This window comes from Semicossyphus pulcher, unplaced genomic scaffold (assembly GCF_022749685.1).
Source record: "Semicossyphus pulcher isolate SPU_LCO1_2020_fin unplaced genomic scaffold, fSemPul1.0.p SCAF_3, whole genome shotgun sequence".
In the NCBI taxonomy this organism is placed as follows: Eukaryota; Metazoa; Chordata; class Actinopteri; order Labriformes; family Labridae; genus Semicossyphus; species Semicossyphus pulcher.
Genome location: NW_027211704.1, coordinates 7,511,586 through 7,533,882, shown reverse-complemented (window position 1 = coordinate 7,533,882; position 22,297 = coordinate 7,511,586). Strand labels below are relative to the sequence as shown.

Genomic DNA, 22,297 nt, shown 5'->3' with positions numbered 1-22,297 from the left:
AGAACATCTGATAGCTGATTCCCATCTGATAAACTTCTGTTGGACAAACCGCTCCTCTGGCTGCAGACCCATGTAAATAAACTACTTGGTCAAAAGTATGCGGACATGTGGACATTTTATCAACTGCGTATGTCATAGCTAAATATGTGATTCCAAAACCAGAGCGCTTCATACACTCTTCTCCTTTGCTTACAGATTCTGCCCTCATATAAACAATATAACTATTGATAGAGATTAACCTGTGATCCACTGTGACCTGAGAATTTCAGTGTTTAGCCAATAAAACCAGCGCTGGCTTGATGCGTCTTGTGTTCAGAAGCAGAGGAAACATAAGTCTAGTGAAGTGAGGTCACACACTTCAGTAAAATATTACATTACCAGCTTCAGAGCTGAGTGTTAAAAGATTTTCCTTTGATTGATTAGTCTTTATTATAAAAAGCAATCATTTAACATTACAGTAAATTAAGATTCTGATTATAAATCTTAAAATCCTGATAATCATGACCTAGAGGTAGATCAGCTTCACATACATCTGCAGTGGTAGTTCTTACCTGGACAGGAAAGTGCTGAAGTTCTGCATGTCACTGGCGTCCATCACCACGTTCAGATCACTGATTGTCCTCTCAGACCCCTGACCCTCCTGCAGGACAAACACACCATCAGTTACACACAAAACAAAATACTACGCCACTCATAAGTGCAGTAAAAAATCATTCTTTTTGTTATCTGTGGCAGTAGCCTACTGCTTCCAGTCTTGACTCCAGATAAGCACTTAACAAACAGACATGAGACCGATATCCATATGAATCTTTTAGGAAGAAAGACAATACGCTTGTTTCCGCACAATGTTGAACTATTCCTCAAAATGTCCATCTTCCTGCCAAGGAGAAGAATGTTCCACATTTGTTGAGCCACAAATCACATCTGTGATTGGTTTCAAATGGGCAAGAACACTAATGAAAGACTGCGAGTACACTAGAGCACAATATGTTGCAATATTAAAACAGCATTATTCAAACTTTAATTAAAGGGTAAGAAGAGAGTGGATGTTTACAAAATGACTGTTTTCAAAGTACACAGGCAAATAATTAATGTTTTTATAAAATCAAGTTAAAGCATCAGAAGAAACTGTATTTATACTATAATTTTAATGACACAAACCAGGCAAGAGTGATTCAATGAAAACAGCTGTTCTGGTGGTTACTCCAGAATGAAAACCAGAAGACTGCTGGACCTACACGAAGCAGGATAACGGATCACAATAACACACAATCGCACCAATAAATTTACAAATACTGCTGACTTTATATATTTAGTCAAGGGTCAGCCATCATTTTTGTTACACTGGTCTTCAAGGTTCTTCTAACAGGCCTGGAGGTAGGGCTGTGTATTAAACCTCAATACTTTTGCTTGAAAGACAAAAAAATGTTAAGTTCTGAACATTGGCAACAAATATCTGCTCAGATTAACCATCTTGATAGGCGTATTATTTGAACATATTCTTCTTGGCTTTAATCACAATTTTGCAAGTTGTTTTTACTGTATTTTATGTTGAGATCATGAATTACAGCTTGTGTTAGGCAACATTTTAAAGAAAGGGGTTTGTAGAAAGCATGTTTATATTTCTCACAGGATAAAATGATAATGTTACTAGTACGACTGAAACCGCCACAATCGAGAGATTTCAAAGGATATCCACTTCTTCCTGAAGAACAGTCTTGTTATATTTCTTGTGCATGTCCATTAAAAGGTGACATGCCAGATGTCTAATTAAGACAGCAAATGTGTCTTATCTAAGCTTTAATTTTGAAGAGATGACATCTATACTTCAAATGTTACAAATGCCTGCGACATTATTTTCCTTATCCTTTCTGGCACCGTTTCATCCTCTGAGGCAGTTTGCTGATTTGGTGACATTTAGAATCATATATTGATTTTTTTTTATTAGTTAGTGTTTCACATCAGCGGCTGAAGATCTGCTGAGACAAAACTATGCACTTGATGCCTCATCAGTGAGCCACTGAACATGGGCTTGTGTCGCCCTCTGCTGGCTGAACATAGTTCTAGCACCAATTCTTACTAGAACACAGTAAGCAAAGGATGTGTTCATCAGTGTTTTACCGGTCAACAAATTAGTGTCATTTGGGACATGGTTTTTGACCCTTCCGTGGATTTGCTAAATTGCCGCTCTAAGAAAAGTTTTAAATGCACCATTAAAAAAAATAGTGTGAATAAAATAAAAAGCCCCATCAATCTCTGCTAACTTTAGATCCAATAAATGTCTCTGAAATGTAGGGAGCTCTCCCACAGAGCAAAAAATATGTGATGATTATCATTTTCATAGTCCTGTTGGGTGACCATAATGGATCCAAAAATCAACACCAGGTGCAACTGGGCGAGTGACATTGTGACACAAATATTGGATTTTTTTCCCGGCTGATTCCGACATGCAATAAGTTAATGTTTGCCAATAAAATCTAACTTTAATCATAAGTATACTGAGTCAGTTACTGGAATAGCATGTCTGTCATATTATAAAAAGCAGAAAAACAGTTAGTTGATATTGGATGGGTACTAGGAGAGAGACACAGAGATACATTTATCAAAGGAATATCAAAGGAAAGGCTGAATTGACTTTCTGGAAATCAAACTACAGTGCCAGTATGCTTATATGCAAGTTTGGGACTAGATTAAATAAATATGGAGACTAAAAAGGCAACATATTGTAAAGCCGTGATTGATCTTAAGTTGAAACATGGTGCTTCAATACATGAATAACTTCTAAAAGCTCAAATCAACCAATATAACTTGTCAGGTGCCTTAATGAGAGGGTAACAGAGGAGAACCCTGGAATATTTGGAATGGTGGGGATTATTTAAACAATGAAATATTTACCTTAATCTCAGAGTACTGGAATTCCACCTGAAAAACCAGCTCAGAGCATTGACCTGACACACAGTGTTGCTGGACCAGCTTACTGCCGCCTAGTAGAGAGACACACACATCACACCAGAGTAAGTTTTGATATGTGGCTTGGGCAATAACAAGCCTGGGACAAGGCAAAATACTGAAGTAAGGCTTATGGGTAAGGTTCAGGGTGACAATTTAGGATCATTTTTATCATTTAGTCTAGTGATTATATTCCTGTTTTGTTGAATTTATCATCTAATCATCAAAATGTCAGTTAAATGTGAAAGCTGTGGATTCAGACAGTGCTGAGCTCTTACTACTTTGCAGAGTCTTTGTGGTGCAGGTGTTCAGACAAATGCCATTCATCTGTGTTTGCCGCTTTAGATCCTTCTCCAGCTCCTCTACCTCCTCTTTCAGCCTGGACATCACCATCTCCTCTCCTCCTTGTTTCTGTCCACACAGGTATGACCTGCAGGGAAGAAAAACATTGTGTTAATTTACTTTCATGACACTTCAACACTTGTTTTAAAAAAAGAATTAAAAATGAAACTCACATTGCATCCTGCATTTGTCCTCTGAGTTGGAGCGTTATGTCCTTGTGGTTGTCCTGCTGTTGGCGCTGCAATGCTTCAACTTCAGCCTGGAGACACTCAATCTGTGCCTCCAGCACCCTCACCTCCTCGATGTTCTCCTCGCTCATCTTGTCCTCAATTCTGAAAATCAAACGATTTATTTCGATTACAAAAATGTTGTTGCGAGTAGTAAAATATTAGTAATCTTATGCCCAATGTTAACACTATTACTAAAGAGACGGTTTTATTGTTCGTTGTATGACACTGGAGACTGTCATAAAGTTATTTGATGTTTGGTAGTAACGCTTTCCTGTTGCACGTGGGGAATATGAGAAATTCCTGACGCTGTAAAAAATAAAGTGAATTTGGAACAATTCCGTCATTAAAACTGTTATAATATTAGTATGGTAAGTAATCTTATGGGGGGGGGGGGAGGTTTTCCCTTGTTAAAGTATAATAACCCTCCCCTCTCCATCAAAGCGTCGCTGGCAGTCTACATAATAAATGTAATACAATGTTTAACGGGTCAACTTAGCAGTAAATTAAGCTAAGCTAAGATGACGATGATGAATTTGGCTAAAATATTACATTAGCTAAGTGAAGAAAGACATGTTGTCGTGTCTAAACTTACTGCTTTCGTTCTCCGTTATTATGTCGATTTTTTTTTTCAATTAAAGTTGCTGTCAAGTACTTAATACACGAACATAAAAGAGTGTCATTCCATATATTTAAAAACTGAACACTTCAACGTTAGCCCAACTGACTGTTTCTCGTTTCCAGAACAACCAAAACAGTTCGGAGCCTCGCGCCCTCTGGACTGTACCACTTTACAAATTAACGGGGGGGCGGGCGAACTCATTCTCTGTCTAAGGGTCAGACAGTGTACCTTGCTAAAGAGACACATCAGTTAAATTCTTAGGCGTAAGCACTTTAGAATTACACATACGTGCTTTATTTTACAAAAAAACACACTTATAGAAACATTTTTCGAGTTGGGAATCATGAGAGTCCCCCCTTTAAAGAATCCTTAACTATCTAGTAACTGATGTAGAATAATTCCTAATATGTTTACGAGCTAACCAAGAAAATACAAATAATTTCATGACATTAATCGCCATCATTACACATTTTAATAGATAAATCATACTGACATCCCATTCTTGCTTTTGTTGTGTTTTTCAAAACCAGAGCGGAACGTTTTGTTTCTACGGAAACAACTGCGGAAGGAAAAGTCGGACAGCGGCAGCCCCGGACGGAGTTAAAGGTAACACCAGCTGGATACATGTGAGGTAAACATTTGTTAGTTCTTCTGTCGTTACAGATTAAACCTGTCGTTTGGTCGCGATACCTGTGCAAAAACAGTTGGAAGTGAATTTATTTAGAGATTGCAGTTTTTTAGGCTTTGTTTGCCGCTGTTCTAGTTCTTCTTAATATTCAGAGAAGATCTTCATGCTGTATGGTTGTGATCATGTGAACCATGTGAATCATTTTGACTTTTGTTGTTTAAGTCAAATGCTGTCAGCTCTGTCTTCATGAAATACCGTCATTGTTAAGTTTTTGTTTGGACTGTTTTAGACTGTGAATGTCCAGAACAGAATGTGTTGATCAGCTTTGTGGTCATTTTTTGAGACTGTAGTTTGAGGTTTAATCAACACTTTCAATGGCTTCATATATATAAAGAATGTAAATGTCTTCCAGCTGTCTGATTATCACAACTTAAACTACTGTACAAGTCTTAGTGATGATTTCTAAAGCTGTCACTAGCTTTCGGATACCAAGAATGTATATAAATGAATTATTCCTGGGCTTTTGTTGGACTTTTTTAGTCCAACCCCCTTATACAAACGCCTCAAATAATCAGGTTTATTGCAAGTATGTTTTCCAATAATGTTACAAAGAATGTGGTAGACCACAGGAAAAATAAGTAGAACAAAAGTCAGGAAACAAATATAAAATAGAAATGTTAGAATTTGAACTGTTTTAAAATGTGATGAAAAAAGATAAAACTTTACGGTTCATCTAAGAATTCAGCATCCCCCCCCACCCCTGTCTATAGATAGCTGCATGAATAAATTGTAATTTTGATGGCTGACCATGGTGTTTGTTAACGCTGCAGTGACTCTGTTGTTGTGGAAACAAAGCTATGCGGCGGTTGTACATCGGCGGGTTGAGCCACACAATCACCCAGAAGGATCTGAAGGATCGATTTGGAAAGTTTGGAGACGTGGAGGATGTGGAGCTCCGGACCAGGACAGACGGGGAGGGTGAGGAATCCTATACAAACTCTGACAGCCATGGTCTTGATGTTTAAAAAGTTAAATTAAATGTAAATTTGCTTATTTAAGTGCGTTATTTTATGTTTTACACATTCCAAGAGCTTAATCTTACTTGACATTGAGTGTCTAGCTTTGGTTGCTTTGGTTCCCTCAGGTACAACGCAGTCACATCATGGCATCTTTTTTCTTAGTTCAGTTCACATCAGTCACTTGCATGTGTTCTGACTCTTGTCGTTCTCCTACAGGTGTTCCTTACAAAACCTTCGGCTACATAAACATCAACATTTCAGATGCTGACCTGAAGAAATGTGAGTGAACTGAGCAGCTGGATTTAACTCAACAGCTTTATGTGTTTAACTAATGTTGGAGCATTCATCTATTCTTTAAGTCTTATTTTACTTGGAAACAGGAGAAAAATTGCACTGCACAGTTCTGGTTCTTCATAATGAATCAGACATGTTTTTTGTGTTCCATAACTTATTATTATGTACCACAACTGACAATGGAGTTTGTGTTGTATCGTCAAGAAAACATCAGTTTGTGTGTGTGTGTGTGTGTGTGTCCAGGTATGACGGTGCTAAACAAATCCAAATGGAAAGGCGGAACTCTGCAGATTGAGACAGCCAAGGAGAGTTTCCTGCAAAGGTACAGTGTGTTTAGCCCATTGTTAAAGTCTAAAGTTAGTCTAATGCTAACAGGAAAATTACCAGGTAACAAAAGAAAGTTTTCAATTTATAAGACCCAAATGGTAGATGATAGATTGTCAAGATAGTATCAGATTAATTTATGTTTGAAGGTTCAGGTCAGCACAAAGCCCACAGCAGATCTCTTTTATAGTATTAAGTGTCTCCTTAGAGAAGCAAAGAGCCTATTTAAAGAAAAGATTCCACATCCCTGAACCACACTCTGATAAAACAATCCTAATAGATTGTATCTGATCCCAGATTGTGGTATTTTTGTCTCAGACTTGCTGAGGAGCGGCAGGCAGCAGAGGAGCAGCACCTCCACCAGCCTGAAGCCGAGGACAAGAGACAGAAGATGTTGGACTCGCTGAGCAAAGCCGGGGTGGAAAACTTCACCATGAAGGCTGCGGTGCCGGGGACAGAAATCCCAGGACACAAGGTTGACTCATATACTGCTTTTGCTTGACTTTTTACACTATAAGAATAAACATGTCAGTGTTTGTCTTAATGAGAAACACAGCATCATGTGTGAGGATGAAGGTGTTGACTGTCCCCTGGGTGCTCTGGTTTCAGGACTGGGTTGTCAGTAAATTTGGGAGAGTCCTCCCCGTCCTGCAGATCCGGAGTCAGAAAGGCAGCAGAGCTCGAACTCTGAAGTACGACCCCTCCAAATACAGCCACAACATCCGCAAGCTGGACAGGAATACCGAAGACCAGTCCACGCCTGTCACCCAGCTCACCTGGGAGATACAGGGAGGGGATGATGACATCAGCAAGAAGAGGCGGGGAGAGTTCCCTCCATTTGAGCCATCGAGACCCAAAAAGAGCCGTACTGACACTGTCAATTCCCATAATGCTGCGGGCAGAGCCAGGTAACCATGTGATGTTTTCTGCACTCAAAACTCGGTCCTAAATGTTCCAGTTTGTTTCTCTGAGTCCCTAAAGATTCCTGCTTGTTTCTGAGTTCCCAGGTTTTCTGCTGTCTGCTGATTGTCAACAGTTTGTACTGGTTTCTCTCGCTGGAGATTTTCAGGGATCTCTAATGCTCCATAACATTTTTTCTGATTCCATCAGTGTGTCTCCTCCATCTTGTTCTCTTAGATTAAAGCAGACTGCCAACTCTGTCCATCACAATGAGGCTCATCAGTTCACCAATGGATATGAGCTTCCAACCAACCACAGACCGGCTCAGAGGATGGGGGGACGTTTGAATGAGAGTGACATCGATTCAGACGAGGATATTCGCAGAATGGTGGTGTCTCAGAACACGTCCCATGTTGGACTGGGACAGGAAGAAGAGGAGGATATCCTGGAAGTGGTCGGACTCGACTACTTGGTGAAGGCTAAATGCTCCCGCCAGCAGCAGAAAGGTAACAGATGAAGCTGGTCTTGAAGAGGAGACAAAAAACAGGTCAAACAAAACCAAAACAAAATGAATGAAAAGATTCAACTAGACAAAGAAGATAAAGAATGTTTGTTTTTTTTCGTTGGTGACCTGATTAATTTAAAATGACTATAATTATGGTTAGTAAGCAAAGTTGTTTCTGTTGGCTTATCAAATCTACACTTAAAGATCCCTAAAATTTGCTTTAAAAATTATGAAAACAAGGAAATATTGGGAATAAAATTAGATCATGGAATAAGAAAATGAAATAGTAAAAAAAGGGTATCAGATTTTCTTCATCCTGAAGCTCAGGAACTATCCAACGACCTGACAAACTCTTTGAAATGTGCTGTCAAAATTTAACTTTGCGTTTAACGTTGCTTTTCTTTGGGATTCCAGGCGGTCCCGATGATGAAGAAGAGAATGACTGCGACTCTGCAGACACGGATGAACTCTTTGCATCCAGGAAACCTCCTCCTCCTCCACAGGAGAGACTGACTCCGCCCACTAGAGAAAACAACACAGACAGGAAGAAAAAGACGAAGAAGAAAAAAATTAAAGCTACTGAGGAAGAGGAGGATTCATCAGATGATGAGGATCACATCACCGCCATGAAACCCTCCTCCTCACAGCAGAGAGAAGATTCTGGTACACAGGGTGGTAAGAGCCAAAGTAAGAAGATGAAAGTCCTCCCTGTTGTAAAACCCCCTCAGTCAGAATCAGATAGTGAGGAGGAGGAGGATGATGAAGAGGAGAGTGAAGAAGAGGAGGAGTTAGAATCAGCTGATGATGGTTCAGATTCTGATTATGAAGCCATGTTTTCTAACGTCACCCGTCTGGAGATCTCCCTGGCTGATCTCCAGAGAATAGCTGAGGAATCCCAGACCTCTGAGACCACAACTCCCAGCATCCTCGGCGCCTCCTCTGAAGAGGAAACTAAAGTCAAGCCTGCTCCAAAAAAGGGCACCACGCCAGAAGACATCCTCGCCTCCCTCATGGCCGAGGACAGCAGCGAGGACGAGCAGAAGAAGAAGAAAAAGAAGAAAAGGAAAGCTGTCATGTCGACGCCGCTGCCGGCCTTTCAGGGGACGAGAGCGCTGAATGAGGGATCAGAAACAGAGGAGTGTCAGAGGAGACAGAAAGAGGAGGAGGAGGAGGGAAGAGGAGGTGAGGTCAAAAAACAGAAGCTACACTCTGAAGCTCTTCAGCTGAACCACAGAGAAACAGAAAGTGGACAGAAACACACAGAAACAGAGACTTCGGAGAGCAGTGAGGAAGAGGAGGAGGAGGAGGAAGAAGAAGAAGAGGTGGAGGAAGAGCAGGAAGAAGAGGAGAAAAAGGGGGGGTCTCCAAGAGTTTTAAAAGCTGTTCTAACTGAAGCTGCAGTAGATGAGACTGGTTCCTCCTCTAGCAGTGAGGAGGAGGAAGCCATGAAGGCCACTCCGACTGTTCTTACAGCGAAAGTGGCATCAAAGGCCTCACCTTCATCCTCCAGCTCCTCCAGTGAGGAGGACGAGGAAGAGCAAGAGATAAATTCTGCCCAAGATGCTGTGAAAGTACCACCTCGGCCTGCTCCTCACAGCGAATCCTCCTCCAGCGAAGAGGAGGAAGAGGAGGAGGAAAAAGTAAAGCAGGCTCCTCCACGGGTGCCGTTGGGAGCTAAAGAGGAGGAGGAGCGGCAGAGGGAGACTAACATGAGGAGGCTGGCTGCCGTCCAGCAGAGACAGAAAGAGGCTGAAGAACACAAGAAGCTGATCCAGGGAGCTCTGGCCAACCTGGTGAGTTCAGAGTCGCATCAGACGTTACTGTATCTTTCATTAAGAGTCTTGTTAAACAACACAAATGTATCGTTGTTAGGATGCACCAGCAGCAGGAGCAGGGAAACACATCGTCTTTGGCTCTGATGAAGATAGTGATGATGAGGAGAAGCAGCAGAAAACCTCAGAGGCCCCGGCGTCAAAGAAGACACTGTTCCAGGAGAGCCAATCAGAGGACGAGACCACAGGGGATGAAGCAGCAGCCAATCAGATCGGCCCACTAAAAGAAAAGGTGAAAGAAGACTCACTGATATGAGAGAAAAACTGGGTCAGAAGGTGTTTAGTTAGTTTAGAATCTGTATCTTTAATTCAGTATTATACCCCTAAAAAAGCTTTAATCGGGAATAGCTCATTGCGATTGTCATTCTTGTAGAAATGACAGGATATCAAACCCCAAAGCAGCTGTAATTAAACTGTGTTTGCATGTGTATGTGTGTGATCAGGTACATCTGAAGTCCTCAGTTCCTCAGCTGTTCAGCGGCAGTGAGGACGAGGAGGACGGTGATGAAGAAGAGGATGGCAGCAGGTTTGACATCAGGCCTCAGTTTGAGGGTCGAGCAGGACAGAAGGTGAGAAAAGGAGGCTACCCAGTGCTGCTGTGTATGCTAAACTACGCTAATATTCACATACTTGGTCGATTATATAAGAATATATGTAAAATGTTCCCTACATCACTCTCCATTGTGAGTCCAAATCACATCGTCTTTCAGGTAAGAACATTAAGAGCGCCGTAGCGAGCTGAAATTAAATTATTGTGACCTTTAAGAAAAAGCTTCAGGCGCCCGACGAGCTAGATGAAAAGTAATTCATCATTCGTTCCCAGGGGAATTGTACATGTGTGAATCTAACCATTGTGTTTTCTTGATGGGGGAGCATGAGCACTTTTCTTGTGTGTTGTTCAGCTGATGGAGCTGCAGTCTCGTTTCGGGACAGACGAGCGTTTCAAGATGGACTCTCGCTTCCTGGAGGAAGAGGGGGACAAAGAGGAGGAGTCAGGTGAGGTGTTCTGGTCGTGGTTTGTAGAAAAGCAGCTGACATTGTACAAATTATAGTCCAAAAATAAGTCGAAAAATCATTTATTTTTTCTTTGGTACGGGTAATGTTAGCTGATATATGAACTATGTTATTACAGAGGCATAATTACTTAATTATTAAGATAATCAATCATTTCAGAGTGGTGGAGGATACTTATTTAACCAATCAACCGATCAGGGATACAATGTGTGATGTAACAGCTGTTTGAAGGTTGTTGAATAACTCTTCGCTTTAAAGATGATATCAGCTCTTATGTCTTATTTTTGTCTGTGTTTAACTTTGATCATTTTTTCTTTGTTGATATATATTTCAATACATTACACGCTTTCAAAGTTATGTGTATTTCATTTTCACCTTGTTTTCCTCGCACTATTCCTGCTGGCATGAGAAGCCCCTTGTGTGAAATGCTTTGTTTGTCCTTCAAGATGTTTTCATGTTTGTGCATTGAAGTGAAACCTGTGTGCTTCACTCTTTGGTGAATTAAACATCTGTTTGTGATTCAGAGAGAAAGGTGAGTGTAACAGAAGACGAAGAAGCTCTGGAGGAGGAGAGGAAGAAGAACCTGTCCATCCTGCAGAGCGTCCTCGGCAGCAGCCAGCAAACCTGCAGCAGCAAAACACCTGTCAAGGCCAAGACCTTCAGGTCAGTCACACATCCACACATTCAGCTACTTCTGAACTGATATATGATATTCAATAGGAAAAACATAAAAAACTAAAATGTGTGTGTTTGCAGAGATGTCTCAGCGCTGCATTACGACCCCAGCAGAGAGGAACACGCTGCGTTTGAGACCAAAACAGAAGAAATCAAGGAAAGGTATGAACACTGACGATGAATACATCTATATGATGTGTTCAATTGTTATCAGCATCCTATTAAAAAGATGAGGTTAGACTTGACTGATTGATATGAAACGTTAAGGCAATATTATATGTTATGTTAAAAATCCATGAAAAGAGGCAGACAGACAATGTGTTAGTTCATGTCTTAATAAGTTCTGACCCAGAAACCTGGTTCCTACTGAAGATGTAAGTATTTAAGTAGCTAAAGTAATGTAGATGCTAGGTTTTAACAAGTAAGAAGAGCAAAATAAAACTGGCAATAATTCTGCTGCTTTTATTTTTTAAAGTCCAACTATTTTGTTGTGTGTGCTGACTGTGCGTAAACAGTGTAGTACTGTTCGTTATCTTTATTTGCTTTTTAATTTCTTTACACAATAAAAACACTCCGAACTGTCCCAATGTTTTTTTTTAACTATTCCCTACAAATCTAAAAATAACTGGGAGTTCTTTGTTTGATATTTTCTTTTTGTTCACTTCCCTTACAATGTGAAAAATCATAATAAAATGAATGAGTTAATTTTAATCGGATTGGATATTTTGTGCAAAATTAATTTCCAGAAATGATACTTTAATCTATTCTCAATTAAATCACTCTCACAATTTAGAGTAAAAAAATGAAGTGGTCTGTATTCTTTACAGCCGTGTGTATAAAGAGAAGAGGATGGGACCCAGGACGGAGCCCTGTGGCACACCACATGTTAACAGCAGTGATAATGAAACATCACTCCAGTAAAACATGATATGTATATATAAACATGTTATTTGTTGTCTTCACAGCAAGTCAGCCCGGAAGAAGAAGAGAGAAGAGGCCCAGAAGCTTCCAGAGGTTTCTAAGGAGATTTATTACGATGTGTCAGGTGACCTGAAGGCCGTTTTTGGTACATCGAAGGATGAGGTTGCTGAAGAAGAAGAAGAGAAGACGAATTGGGACCAAGAGGAGGAACAAGAGGAGGAGGGAGGAGAGAAGGATGAACAGCCAACTGCTCTGTCGTCTCTCCTCTCAGCTGAACCCGTCGCAGAGAAAGAGGAGTCGTCTGGGTTTAAATTCTCCTTCTTTGGTGACGATGAAGAAACAGGAAGTGGAGAGACAGGTACCTCAGATACTATCTCACACTGTCAGAGGGAGGATTTGTTTTCACACGTTTTAAATCTCTATTTCTTTCATTTACAGAGGAGTACAAAGTAGAGAGCATCCAGGCACCAAAGGTGTCATGGCAACAAGACCCACGTTTCCATGACAGCAGCTCAGAGGAGGACGAAGAAGAGCAAGAGGAAGATGAGGAGCAAAGCACCATAGCCGCTAAAACCACAGAGTGAGTGAAAAAAACACTGTTTAACTTCCTAAAGTGAAATTAGTTGTGTGGAGAATAAAAAAACGTCAACCCCTGCCCAGTTCAGACCTCCACACACCTGAAAAATCACAGCTTAAAGTCTAAAGCAGCACTTTTGAAGGATACAGAGACCTTAAAAGAGGAGGACTCTGTTTCAATCAAGACTCATTTTAATGTTTAATTGTGTTTCTGTTCACAGAGAGGAGACTCCTACAAATAACGACAGATTCTTCTTCTTCCTTGAAGACAGCAGACTGACAGGTAGGATGAAGTCTGCAGAAAAACATGATTCAATCTCTCCTAGCTCCATTAGTGTCCTCATCACGCAGCGCTTCCTTCGTCAAAGATAATGACATGATAAAACTGGTACTGTTTAAATGTCTGCAGGGGGTAAAACAAACTGATAATTAGGGAACTCTTAATCATCCTTAAAGTCTATGTTGTTTTTTAGTTGTGTGTGTGATCTGAACTCTCCTGTTCTTCCATCAGAGGGTCCCAGGTTGTTCTGTCGTCCCTCCCACCTGGAGGGGCAGAGGGAGCAGTGGGAGGAGAGGAGGACCGCACTCAGACAGGTACACGTTCGTTACAGGACCTCTTTCCAAAAACAGTCTCACCATATTTCAATGTCAAGTATTCAACAAGATAAGTCTTTATATGCTATTAAAACGATTATTTTAGTTATTATATATACAGTCATTTTATAACTGTTACATTATTCAAGTCCTAGTGTATATGGTTCATGGTTGCAATAATTAGACAAGAATAAACAGAGAGTAGATTGACGGGCATCTTACCTTTAGAAATCTTCATAAATCCAGGCAAAAGTCCACTATTGTCCAAAGAGAGTCCCAAGAAGGTAGCGTCCTCCTCTTAGAGAGAAAGTCAGCCTTTTTATTACAAAGATTTCTTTAACTATTTCAATCCATTCACTGAGGTTTAGAGGGTCAGGTACATACTGTTTTCTTGAAATTGCTTTTTTCCAAGCTGTAATTTTCCTCTGACCTAAACATAAATGTTTTTTTAGAAAAGCCTACATTAAAAAACTCAAAAAACTGAAATAAAGAAGGTTTAATGAAGATATTCAGTAAACATACTTCTACTTTCTCGTCTGTTTTCTCAGGAGTACCGCAAGAAACACAAGGATGCCCGCAGGAAGCTCAAGTCCTCCCAGAAGAGCTGATTATGGGGAGTGAAGTCTTGCCTGGACTTATAATTAATTCTCCCTCTAGGTGGCATTTTATGCCCCAGACTGAATATAACAGCAGGAGGGACCCTGAACAACTGCTGAAGACAAAGACTTTGAGAACATTTTCAGGATCATCAAAATATCAGATTTATTTTTAGCATGAATACTGAGAGATATTTTGTGGTCAGATCTTCCTGTTAAGGTGCCACCTGGTTTGTTTACAATGCTGCAAATGAACTTCTGGACAATATTCAGCAGCCATTTGTGGCATCAGATGACCTTGTTATAAAAAAATCCATAAATAAACAAGCTTATCCAGTTATATTTCTGATGCATATTTTTTGTTTTATCTTGGTCTAAAATAGTTAATTATGAGGACACTGAGTCTAGATAGTATTAGTATATATAACAGGTATTTTACATTGACCCAGGCTTTCTGTCACCCTGTGGTCCTTGGATTAGTTAAATATATAAAAAATAGTACCAGTTGTAGCTCCATACAGGCATATTATCAATAAAAGTACAGCTAAATAGAAATCCTAAAACTAGATAATGGTGCAGGAACCCTCTGCATTAAAGGTCCAGAGAGCCTTTTAATTTCATATGTTTGGTGCTTATTCACAAATTGTCAATGTGAAGCATCTAAACTAAAGTATGAAATATTATATTTTTGACTAAAACTTGACCTACTTTAAGTTAAAGACCATGGTAGTTTATATGTGTAATGCTTATTATGCAAGTTTTGTAGTTTAAAGTTAACTGTACCATATCCATGTGCAGAAAGGCAGGCGCCAATTTCCGTTTATCCTCTTATTTTGAAATGCATCACCGGAAGTAGCCCCTATTGAATTATATCCCCATTGATAATGTTGAACAACAAGTGCCCAAGTGCTTTGCAGACTGAAAACTTCTCCATCAGGACCAGATGGAGTCCGGAGTGTGAGACGAACTTGTTTATGGACATTTTTATTTCAGGAATCAGATGTTTGTTGCATCACATGTATGTGAAAGAGACAGATAACACGGGCAAGTTAGTTCAGCGGTAAAAATGAGCCCGGTTTTGTTGCTTTTGCTTCTCTTTCTGGGGACCGCGGAGCTCCGTCATCTCCAGGGAGCCCGGGAGTTTCAGACTGGGTCCGGAGTTGAGGTGCATCTGGCAAAGGATGCTAGCACGGCGGGGACAAAGGAAAGGACTTCTCTGGACAGGGTAGAAAGTTCAAAAGTTCCCGACTTGAAGCGAGTGGCTCGAGGAGCAAAAGATGGAAGTTACGGTAAAAGAGACCCACATCCACCGAGCAGTTACGGACACCCGAGACGGTACGACGACCCGAGCGGTTACTTCACCACACCGCGGGTCGATCGGCACGCCTCCGCCCGGCCGGGTAACTCTTCATCGGGCCTCCTCAACCCGCTGTTCCCGGTCACAGACGGCTCCTACTGGGCTTACGCAGTCATGCTGCTCGCGCTTGTGTTGTTCGCGGCGGGCATAGTCGGGAACCTTGCGCTCATGTGCATCGTGTGGCATAACTTCTACCTGAAGAGCGCGTGGAACTGCATCCTGGCGGGGCTGGCGTTCTGGGATTTCCTCGTGCTGTTCTTCTGCCTTCCCGTGGTCGTCTTCCACGAGCTCACACTGAAGAGGTTGCTAGGAGACCTGTCCTGTCGGCTCGTGCCTTATCTGGAGGTGAGGAGGGAAAGTTAAATGTAGAGCAGAAGGAAAACATTTAACTCAAGTAAAGTTTATGTTCTGATATTTTAATAAGGCGAAAAACTTCAAGAATAAAAAAAGATCGTTAATGCAATGAAAATACATCAGAAAGTCGTTTACTACGTTTATTAAGTGCGTTAAAACGAATGAAAAAGAAGATAAACTAAACTATAATAGAACAATAAATAACCAAAATATGGCTATAAAATATTTTGAAAATTTAAAAAATAAAATTTCATTTTTAAAATAGAATTAGTTGCTCTGTCTGTAGAGTCACGTGAAAAGAAACGAAACAATGTTTACACAATATAGAACACAAAATTTCTAGTTTCCCAAAAACTAGGCTACGTTTCTGTTTGTCTGGTTTTGTTCGACCAAAGTTTAGAATACAATATTATTTAATTTCCACTGATACAGGAAGAAGAAAACAGTCAATCCAGTTAAACACATTGGGAGCTGTAGTCAAAAAAATGTGTTACTAAAAAGTGACTTAATTTAAATGAATCAAAAATGTTTACGTCTTAGTACGAAATTAAGTTAACATTAATAAACTGTGTTGTATACCTGCACCAAAAAGATATCATCCTGCTATAGTGAGGTAAAGAGATGATGAACACGTCAGCAGTTAAAGCAACTTAATGTGCTGATAAATAGTTTGGTTTGTAGAGTTTACTCTCGCACTATCAGTGCTGTTTTTACACCATGTTAAACTCATTGTTAATGTTTTCCAGTTTAATACAGAGACGTCCAGTTCTGTGATGAATGGGCTGCTTGTGTGGTGCTGCTGCTCAGTTTCACACTCAGTGAAGTCTTTACTTTGAACAAACGTGCTGTTATGGTCTGTTTGGCCCCTTCAGCTGTCTGTTATGAACCATCAGTGAGGCCGGCTGGGCCCCACATGAAGAGACTCTTCTTCTTCTGCAGCTCACAGAACTGAACAATGAGACACAGAGACCAAGTTATGAGGAGCTGAGATGTTTACTTTCCAAAATCAAAACTAAATCTCAGTAATGAAAGATAAAATAACATTATTAATGCGTCTAATGAAAACAGGAGAGAGATGTGATGAAACAGAAATGTTTGCAGAAACCCTCTGAGCGAGAAGTCTTTATAAGTACAAATATTAGCTCAGGATGGACCAGTTCAATTTGGGAGACAAGCTATTACATCTACAAAGATATATTTATTAGGTGACAACTATTGAAATATTTGCCAACTATTTTAACAATGATATCGCCTTTATGTTTGAATATTTTTCAAGCAAATTCTCTGATTCCAACATCTTAAAAGTGAATGTTTTCAGTGTTTTTACTCCTCTATGACAGCGCAATACATTTGGGTTGTGGTCAAAAGACATTTGTTTGGGAAATACCGTTTGACATTTTGTGACGTACGTAAGACCAAACAACTAATGGACTAATCGAGAAACATTCTGTTGTCAGTTTAAGTTTTGTTGGGACCTGGTGTTTCTGCTCGATGATTTAATTTTTAATTTACATTGGAAGCAACATGGAAACATGAAGCTGCAACTAATGATTATTTCTAAAAAATAAATACATGAATAAAAACTTGGTCTACAAAGTGTCAAACTTATTGACAAAATGTAAATTGAGTCCCAACTGACATTTCGAAATTTCAAAGTTTCAACGTTTCAGGAAATAGCAAAAAAAACATCCATCCTGGTTTGTCCAGGTCCATATGGACGAGTAAAAAAAATGAGATTCATTTTTCCTTTATTTTGCATTTTAGAATGAAGTTGAAATAAGTAAAAAATCTCAAGGACAAAGTTTTCTTGTGCATTTTTTCTTTCCGCAAGAAACTCGGAAATGTCCAAAAATCTCCCTCTTCTTACTAATTTTTTCTTAAACATGACACTGATACTGAAATTTCAAAATTAGTCTCAATTTTTCCTCTCATGTTTTTTGTTCCTCATGCCTGACCGTCATAGACTTCCGTAGGTCCAGGATCATGTTTTCAACTGTTTTTTTTCGGGTGTTTTGACCAACAGCCAAAAAGCACCAAATTATAGTAAACAAATGGAAAGCAGAAAAGTGGGAAAACTTGATATATCTGAGGTTGAAATCTGTTAATTTTGTCGGGACTGACTGATAAGGATTGTCAGTTAACATAAGTCCCAATTTCCTTATGAAGGCTTTGACTTGACCGTTGCAGTTCTGAATACAATATTAATTTATTCTCACACTACAGAGGGTAACTGTAGGACAACAGCTCAGCCAATCCATAGCTTAGTTTATAGGGTGAGTTACCCTTACAGAGATATTTTATGAAGCGCTCACCGCCTCATTTGGATTCTCGGAGGCTTCATCCGTCTCCTGTCTGATCACGGGCTCTGCCGGCTTGTTGAGCTCTGTTTCTGGCTGTAAATCGTCTCCGTAAGCCCACAGAGCTTTTAGTCACTGAAGTGGAGTTTAAGTAGTTTGTAATAACAGCTTGTATGAATCCGTCTTTAACAAGGTCAGCCTTCTGGCCTCCTCCTTTCTTTGTGTCTCACCTATTTTCATGCTAATTAATGAATTAATTTCCTGCTAATTACTTAACGTTTTTTAAAGTGCTTTTTAGCAGATTCACTGTGTTGGGTTGAAAGCGGGTCAGGCTGCCAGCTGCCCCTCTGCTCTGTTAGTTAAACTATTTTCATGCTAATCACAGCTCTCTGTTAATTATCTGGAGTTGTGTCTTAACTGTTTGAGGTCATTAAGCACCCACAGAGGGAGGACAAGTCTCTGCAATGATAGTCTGTGTTTTTGGCCCAAACTGAAGACATTAATGTGCACGAGGCACCAATAACTGTCCCCAGTCTGAAGGCTAAGAGCTGTTAAACAACATAATGGCTTTCTCTTCCCCGTGGGGCTCCTTTTATTTCCCCGTTTCTGTATTCTAAAGATGTTACAACCGAGGCCTTGTTACTGTAGTTTTGGCTAATTTCCCTACAGGCCAGCATAACAAGGCAGAGAAAAGCCTTAAATCTGTTCTATAAGCAAAGAAAACACCTCCCTGTGCTCATGGGAGACCGTCTGCAGGAAGTCAGGTTTTGTCTGAGCGCTCTGATGTGCTAACAGGTCACGTCTGACTGGATTCAGAGCAGCAGCATGAAGGAGGAATACAGTAAGGACAACCTGCAGGCTTATCCTGAATGTAGCGCTTCAATGCTAAAAAAACGTATTATTATTTATTAATAACAACTGTACTAACATAAAACCTAGTAAGAACAATATAAAGAAAGATATCAATAGTTTATGTCTGATTTCACACTTTTCATGTCCTTCCTCTCTCGTTTCTCCGTCAGGTGACCTCTCTGGGTGTTGCCACATTCAGCCTCTGTGCTCTCAGTATTGATCGCTTCCATGCAGCCACCGGCCCCGGGCCCCTCCAAACCCCAAGGGTGGAGCCCTGCCAGTCCATCCTCTCCAAGCTGTCCGTCATCTGGGTAGGCTCCCTGGTGCTGGCGGCCCCTGAGCTCCTGCTGTGGCAGCTCGTCCAGGAGCCCGTCAGCCTGCCGTTACTCCCCTCCGGCCTGCAGCAGAGCCACCCGGGAGCCTCGCTGATGGCCGCCTTCAGAGCCCGAACTGAGTCGTTTAAGGTGGATGTCTGCGTCCGCGAGCCGTCTGTGGAGCTCCCAGAGAGCATCTATAGTCTGGTGCTGACCTACCACGAGGCCCGCATGTGGTGGATCTTTGGCTGCTACCTGTGTTTGCCTCTGCTCTTCACTCTGGCCTGTGACCTGGTGACGAGGCAGGTGTTAGCCCAGCGTCTACCGCAGAAACCTGCAGGTGAAAAGGTGATCATCAGATGCTCCTCCTCCACCTCTTCTTCCTCCTCGACAAAGAAGAAGCCGCATGCGAGAGAGCAGCGGCTGCGCTCCACCGTCATGGCTTTCACCATCTTGTACGTCGCATGCAACCTGCCGGAGAGCATCTGCAACATCACGCTGGCGTACGTCTCCGCCAACGTGTCCGCCGCGCTCCCAGCTCTGGTTCTGCCCGCTCTGACCCTGATCGGTCAGTTCCTGCTGTTTCTGCGATGCTCGGCCACGCCGGTGTTGCTGCTGTTCCTGTGCCGCTCGCTGGGCCAGGCCTTCATGGACTGCTGCTGCTGCTGCTGTGACGAGTGCCTCCCAGACGGAAACTCCTCTTCATCCTCATCTGCTTCAACCGCAGCCACTTCCAACCCCTCCTCGCCCACATCGCCCACTCCGTCCTCCCTGTCTCCCTCCAGCAAAGAGGAGATGAAGAGCGTGTTGGCGACAGAACCGGCTGTCTGTTTCGACAGAGCGAAAGACTCTACAACAGCCATCGGGACGCCGTGCTGAGGACCAGAACTGCATGAAACCAGACTTTAAAGGAGCATTGAGGTTTATTATAACTTTGGTCTTATTTGAGCTTTTTCCCATCATTTATGTCAGTTATAATAATACTGCATTCAGCCAGTGGTTAGTGGAGATCTGGGAGCATAGTGGTTTCATTAAGAAACACCAGCCAGTAAACATAATAGTCAGATGAAGAGACATGCTGGAACAATTCAAGCAGATTTGGCCATAAGTATGTGGACTCCCCAGAAGCCGATAACAACCCTGACACCCCTGCTGAGCCTCCACACATAAATCAGTGTATGCCAAACACTTAATAAGCTAACAAGCCAGGTGTGGTCAGTGCAGACACTGATACCTGCTCATTACAGCCGACATACAGAAACAAAAAAACTACATCTGTACTCACTGGAAAAACTGAAGGACAGACTTCTTAGTGCAGAAAGCCGAACAGCAGACTGATTATTTGTCTGAAAAAATCTCTCAAAGGCTCCAACAACACAAACCTGGCAGAGAGGTTAAAGTTCAGTGATTGAAGTAGCTGGAAGCCATCAGCTCCCACCTGTCACTCAAAGCAACCATGCCCCCACTTATGTATAACTGAAAGGCTTCATATGATTTTACAATTAAATCTTCAGCCCGACTACAGTTGTCATATAAAGAGAAATCAGATCTGTTCCTTTGTACCAGGCTGTAAACGTGTTTAATTCAGCTGTAAAGTCAGGCATTTAATATTGGCCTAATGGTGATTGACTTACTTTTGGAGCCCGCCTCAAGTGGCCACTCGAGGAACTGTAGTTTTTCAGAAGGTCAAAGTTGAAGCGGGAAAATTAAGCTGTAGAGTAGATTTTCCTGGCTGACGGTCGCTTTCCTTTTCAGACTGTTTGCCTTCATCTGAGCGTCGAATTTGTTTCTTTTTCTTTGGATTTTCACTTATTGTTGAAGTTGTATCTGTAGTCATCCATCTTTTCTTTGTTTGTTCAGCCATAGTAGATTACTGTTTACTCGCAACACTTGCAGAGACCGGAAAAGCAGCCGCTTAGCTCCGCCTACCCTCTCTGGCAGACCAACCACTGCTGGCTGATGGGAAAACAGTCGCCACAGACACCCAGTCTGTAATAATACTATATACTGCAAATGCAAAGGCTTTCATCAGTGGGCCGTAGGCTCAATCACCATTGCGTTACCTCATTCGGGGATAGATAGTGACTTAACAGACATTTATTTAAATGAAAATCTTCGAGATTATACCTTAAAACTTAAAGACTTTTTTTAGTGAAACCACAGCTGCGTCTCAGTTCAGCGGCTGCATCCTTCAAAGGAGACAGTGTAGGAGGATGAGTCATTCGTAGCCTGTGTAGACACTAAGGCCGAACTGAAATGAGACGCTCTGGTCTACAGAGGATTTTTCTCTTTTCGTCACCAGCTGTTCCCACCCTTAACCTTGTGTCGCCAAGCACGGCTCCTGTCGCCTAGCAACATGTGGCTAGCGGGCTAACTATCATAACTAACGTCAGTTGACTTAACCTATTATTTAAAGATGATTTGTTTCAAGGCCTCTTTCGTTATTTTTAAACATTTAAAGTGTATTCCTCGGCCATCTCGTTTGAATTTGCACGCAATGAATCTCGGGATAAGTTGGGCCGCGAAGGATGCACCCGATCGATCCTTCGTAGCCCGGGAAAAGGAGGTCGCATCTGAAGCAGCATTCAACGCGCCTGAATTGGGACACTGCTCATAGTTCTCTCATATCTCAGCTATAAACTTGGTGAGTAAAATGTTAATATAACTGATAGAAATAATGGACAGAACTACCAAAATAAGACCCAGGTTGTAATAAACCGGATGGTGTAGAGCCTCTGTAGGAGCAGAGACTAGTCTGACTAGAGTTATAGATTGTATAAAATGTAGAAGTATTTTGTTTTATAATGTAAATGTTGATGGATTTAATCCTGTTATAGTAGGACGCATCTTTACCTTGCATTTTTTTATTCAACATTTTAGATATTAACATTTTATAATACTGATTCAGGATATTTGTATGATCTGCTCTGAGTACTGTATTAGAGAGAAACACTGTATATCTGAGTTTGAGATGAAAATGTAAACATAGTGAGACTTTAGTGATCAGACTGTGAACTCTGTGAGCTGTGTTTGTTCCATGTTCTTGCTGTTGCTGCTCTGAAACCAGGTTCAAAATGAGACGCGATCATATCAGACATCAATCAA

General features: G+C 41.2%; 3 protein-coding genes across 3 annotated transcripts in view; 2 read left to right on the top strand and 1 right to left on the bottom strand.

The window, feature by feature from the left end:
* The window catches only part of cenpp (centromere protein P), an 85,866-nt gene extending 81,636 nt beyond the window's left edge, over positions 1 to 4,230 (bottom strand). The window contains exons 1-5 of the mRNA XM_069678978.1: positions 4,114 to 4,230; positions 3,465 to 3,623; positions 3,228 to 3,379; positions 2,896 to 2,984; positions 552 to 640 (exon numbers count right to left, since the gene is read on the bottom strand). Of these exons, the coding sequence (XP_069535079.1) occupies positions 552 to 640; positions 2,896 to 2,984; positions 3,228 to 3,379; positions 3,465 to 3,610 (476 nt within the window). The 5' untranslated portion in view covers positions 3,611 to 3,623; positions 4,114 to 4,230. The remainder of the gene's footprint in view (positions 1 to 551; positions 641 to 2,895; positions 2,985 to 3,227; positions 3,380 to 3,464; positions 3,624 to 4,113) is intronic.
* A 1,372-nt stretch (positions 4,231 to 5,602) lies between these two features.
* Positions 5,603 to 14,332, top strand: nol8 (nucleolar protein 8). The gene is made up of 17 exons (XM_069679020.1): positions 5,603 to 5,746; positions 6,004 to 6,066; positions 6,325 to 6,403; positions 6,724 to 6,880; positions 7,015 to 7,313; positions 7,543 to 7,811; positions 8,225 to 9,603; positions 9,683 to 9,874; positions 10,086 to 10,211; positions 10,545 to 10,638; positions 11,181 to 11,319; positions 11,413 to 11,493; positions 12,297 to 12,610; positions 12,691 to 12,832; positions 13,050 to 13,111; positions 13,340 to 13,422; positions 13,971 to 14,332. The coding sequence occupies exons 1-17, from the start codon at positions 5,626 to 5,628 to the stop codon at positions 14,028 to 14,030; spliced, it is 3,660 nt and encodes a 1,219-aa protein (XP_069535121.1). The 5' UTR covers positions 5,603 to 5,625; the 3' UTR covers positions 14,031 to 14,332.
* Positions 14,333 to 15,084: 752 nt separating this feature from the next.
* gpr37l1a (G protein-coupled receptor 37 like 1a) lies at positions 15,085 to 20,117 on the top strand. Its single transcript, XM_069678719.1, has 2 exons — positions 15,085 to 15,720; positions 19,049 to 20,117. The coding sequence occupies exons 1-2, from the start codon at positions 15,085 to 15,087 to the stop codon at positions 20,069 to 20,071; spliced, it is 1,659 nt and encodes a 552-aa protein (XP_069534820.1). The 3' UTR covers positions 20,072 to 20,117.
* Positions 20,118 to 22,297: the final 2,180 nt, after the last annotated feature.

What these genes read in the sequence shown, in the direction of transcription:
- nol8 (XM_069679020.1), top strand. Translation starts at nt 5,626, where the DNA reads ATGCGGCGGTTGTACATCGGCGGGTTGAGCCACACAATCACCCAGAAG. An exon ending in CAGAAATCCCAGGACACAAG is followed by an intron (nt 6,881 to 7,014) that starts GTTGACTCATAT and finishes CTCTGGTTTCAG; the next exon opens with GACTGGGTTGTCAGTAAATT. An exon ending in AACAGGAAGTGGAGAGACAG is followed by an intron (nt 12,611 to 12,690) that starts GTACCTCAGATA and finishes TTTCATTTACAG; the next exon opens with AGGAGTACAAAGTAGAGAGC.
- gpr37l1a (XM_069678719.1), top strand. Translation starts at nt 15,085, where the DNA reads ATGAGCCCGGTTTTGTTGCTTTTGCTTCTCTTTCTGGGGACCGCGGAG. An exon ending in GGCTCGTGCCTTATCTGGAG is followed by an intron (nt 15,721 to 19,048) that starts GTGAGGAGGGAA and finishes TTTCTCCGTCAG; the next exon opens with GTGACCTCTCTGGGTGTTGC.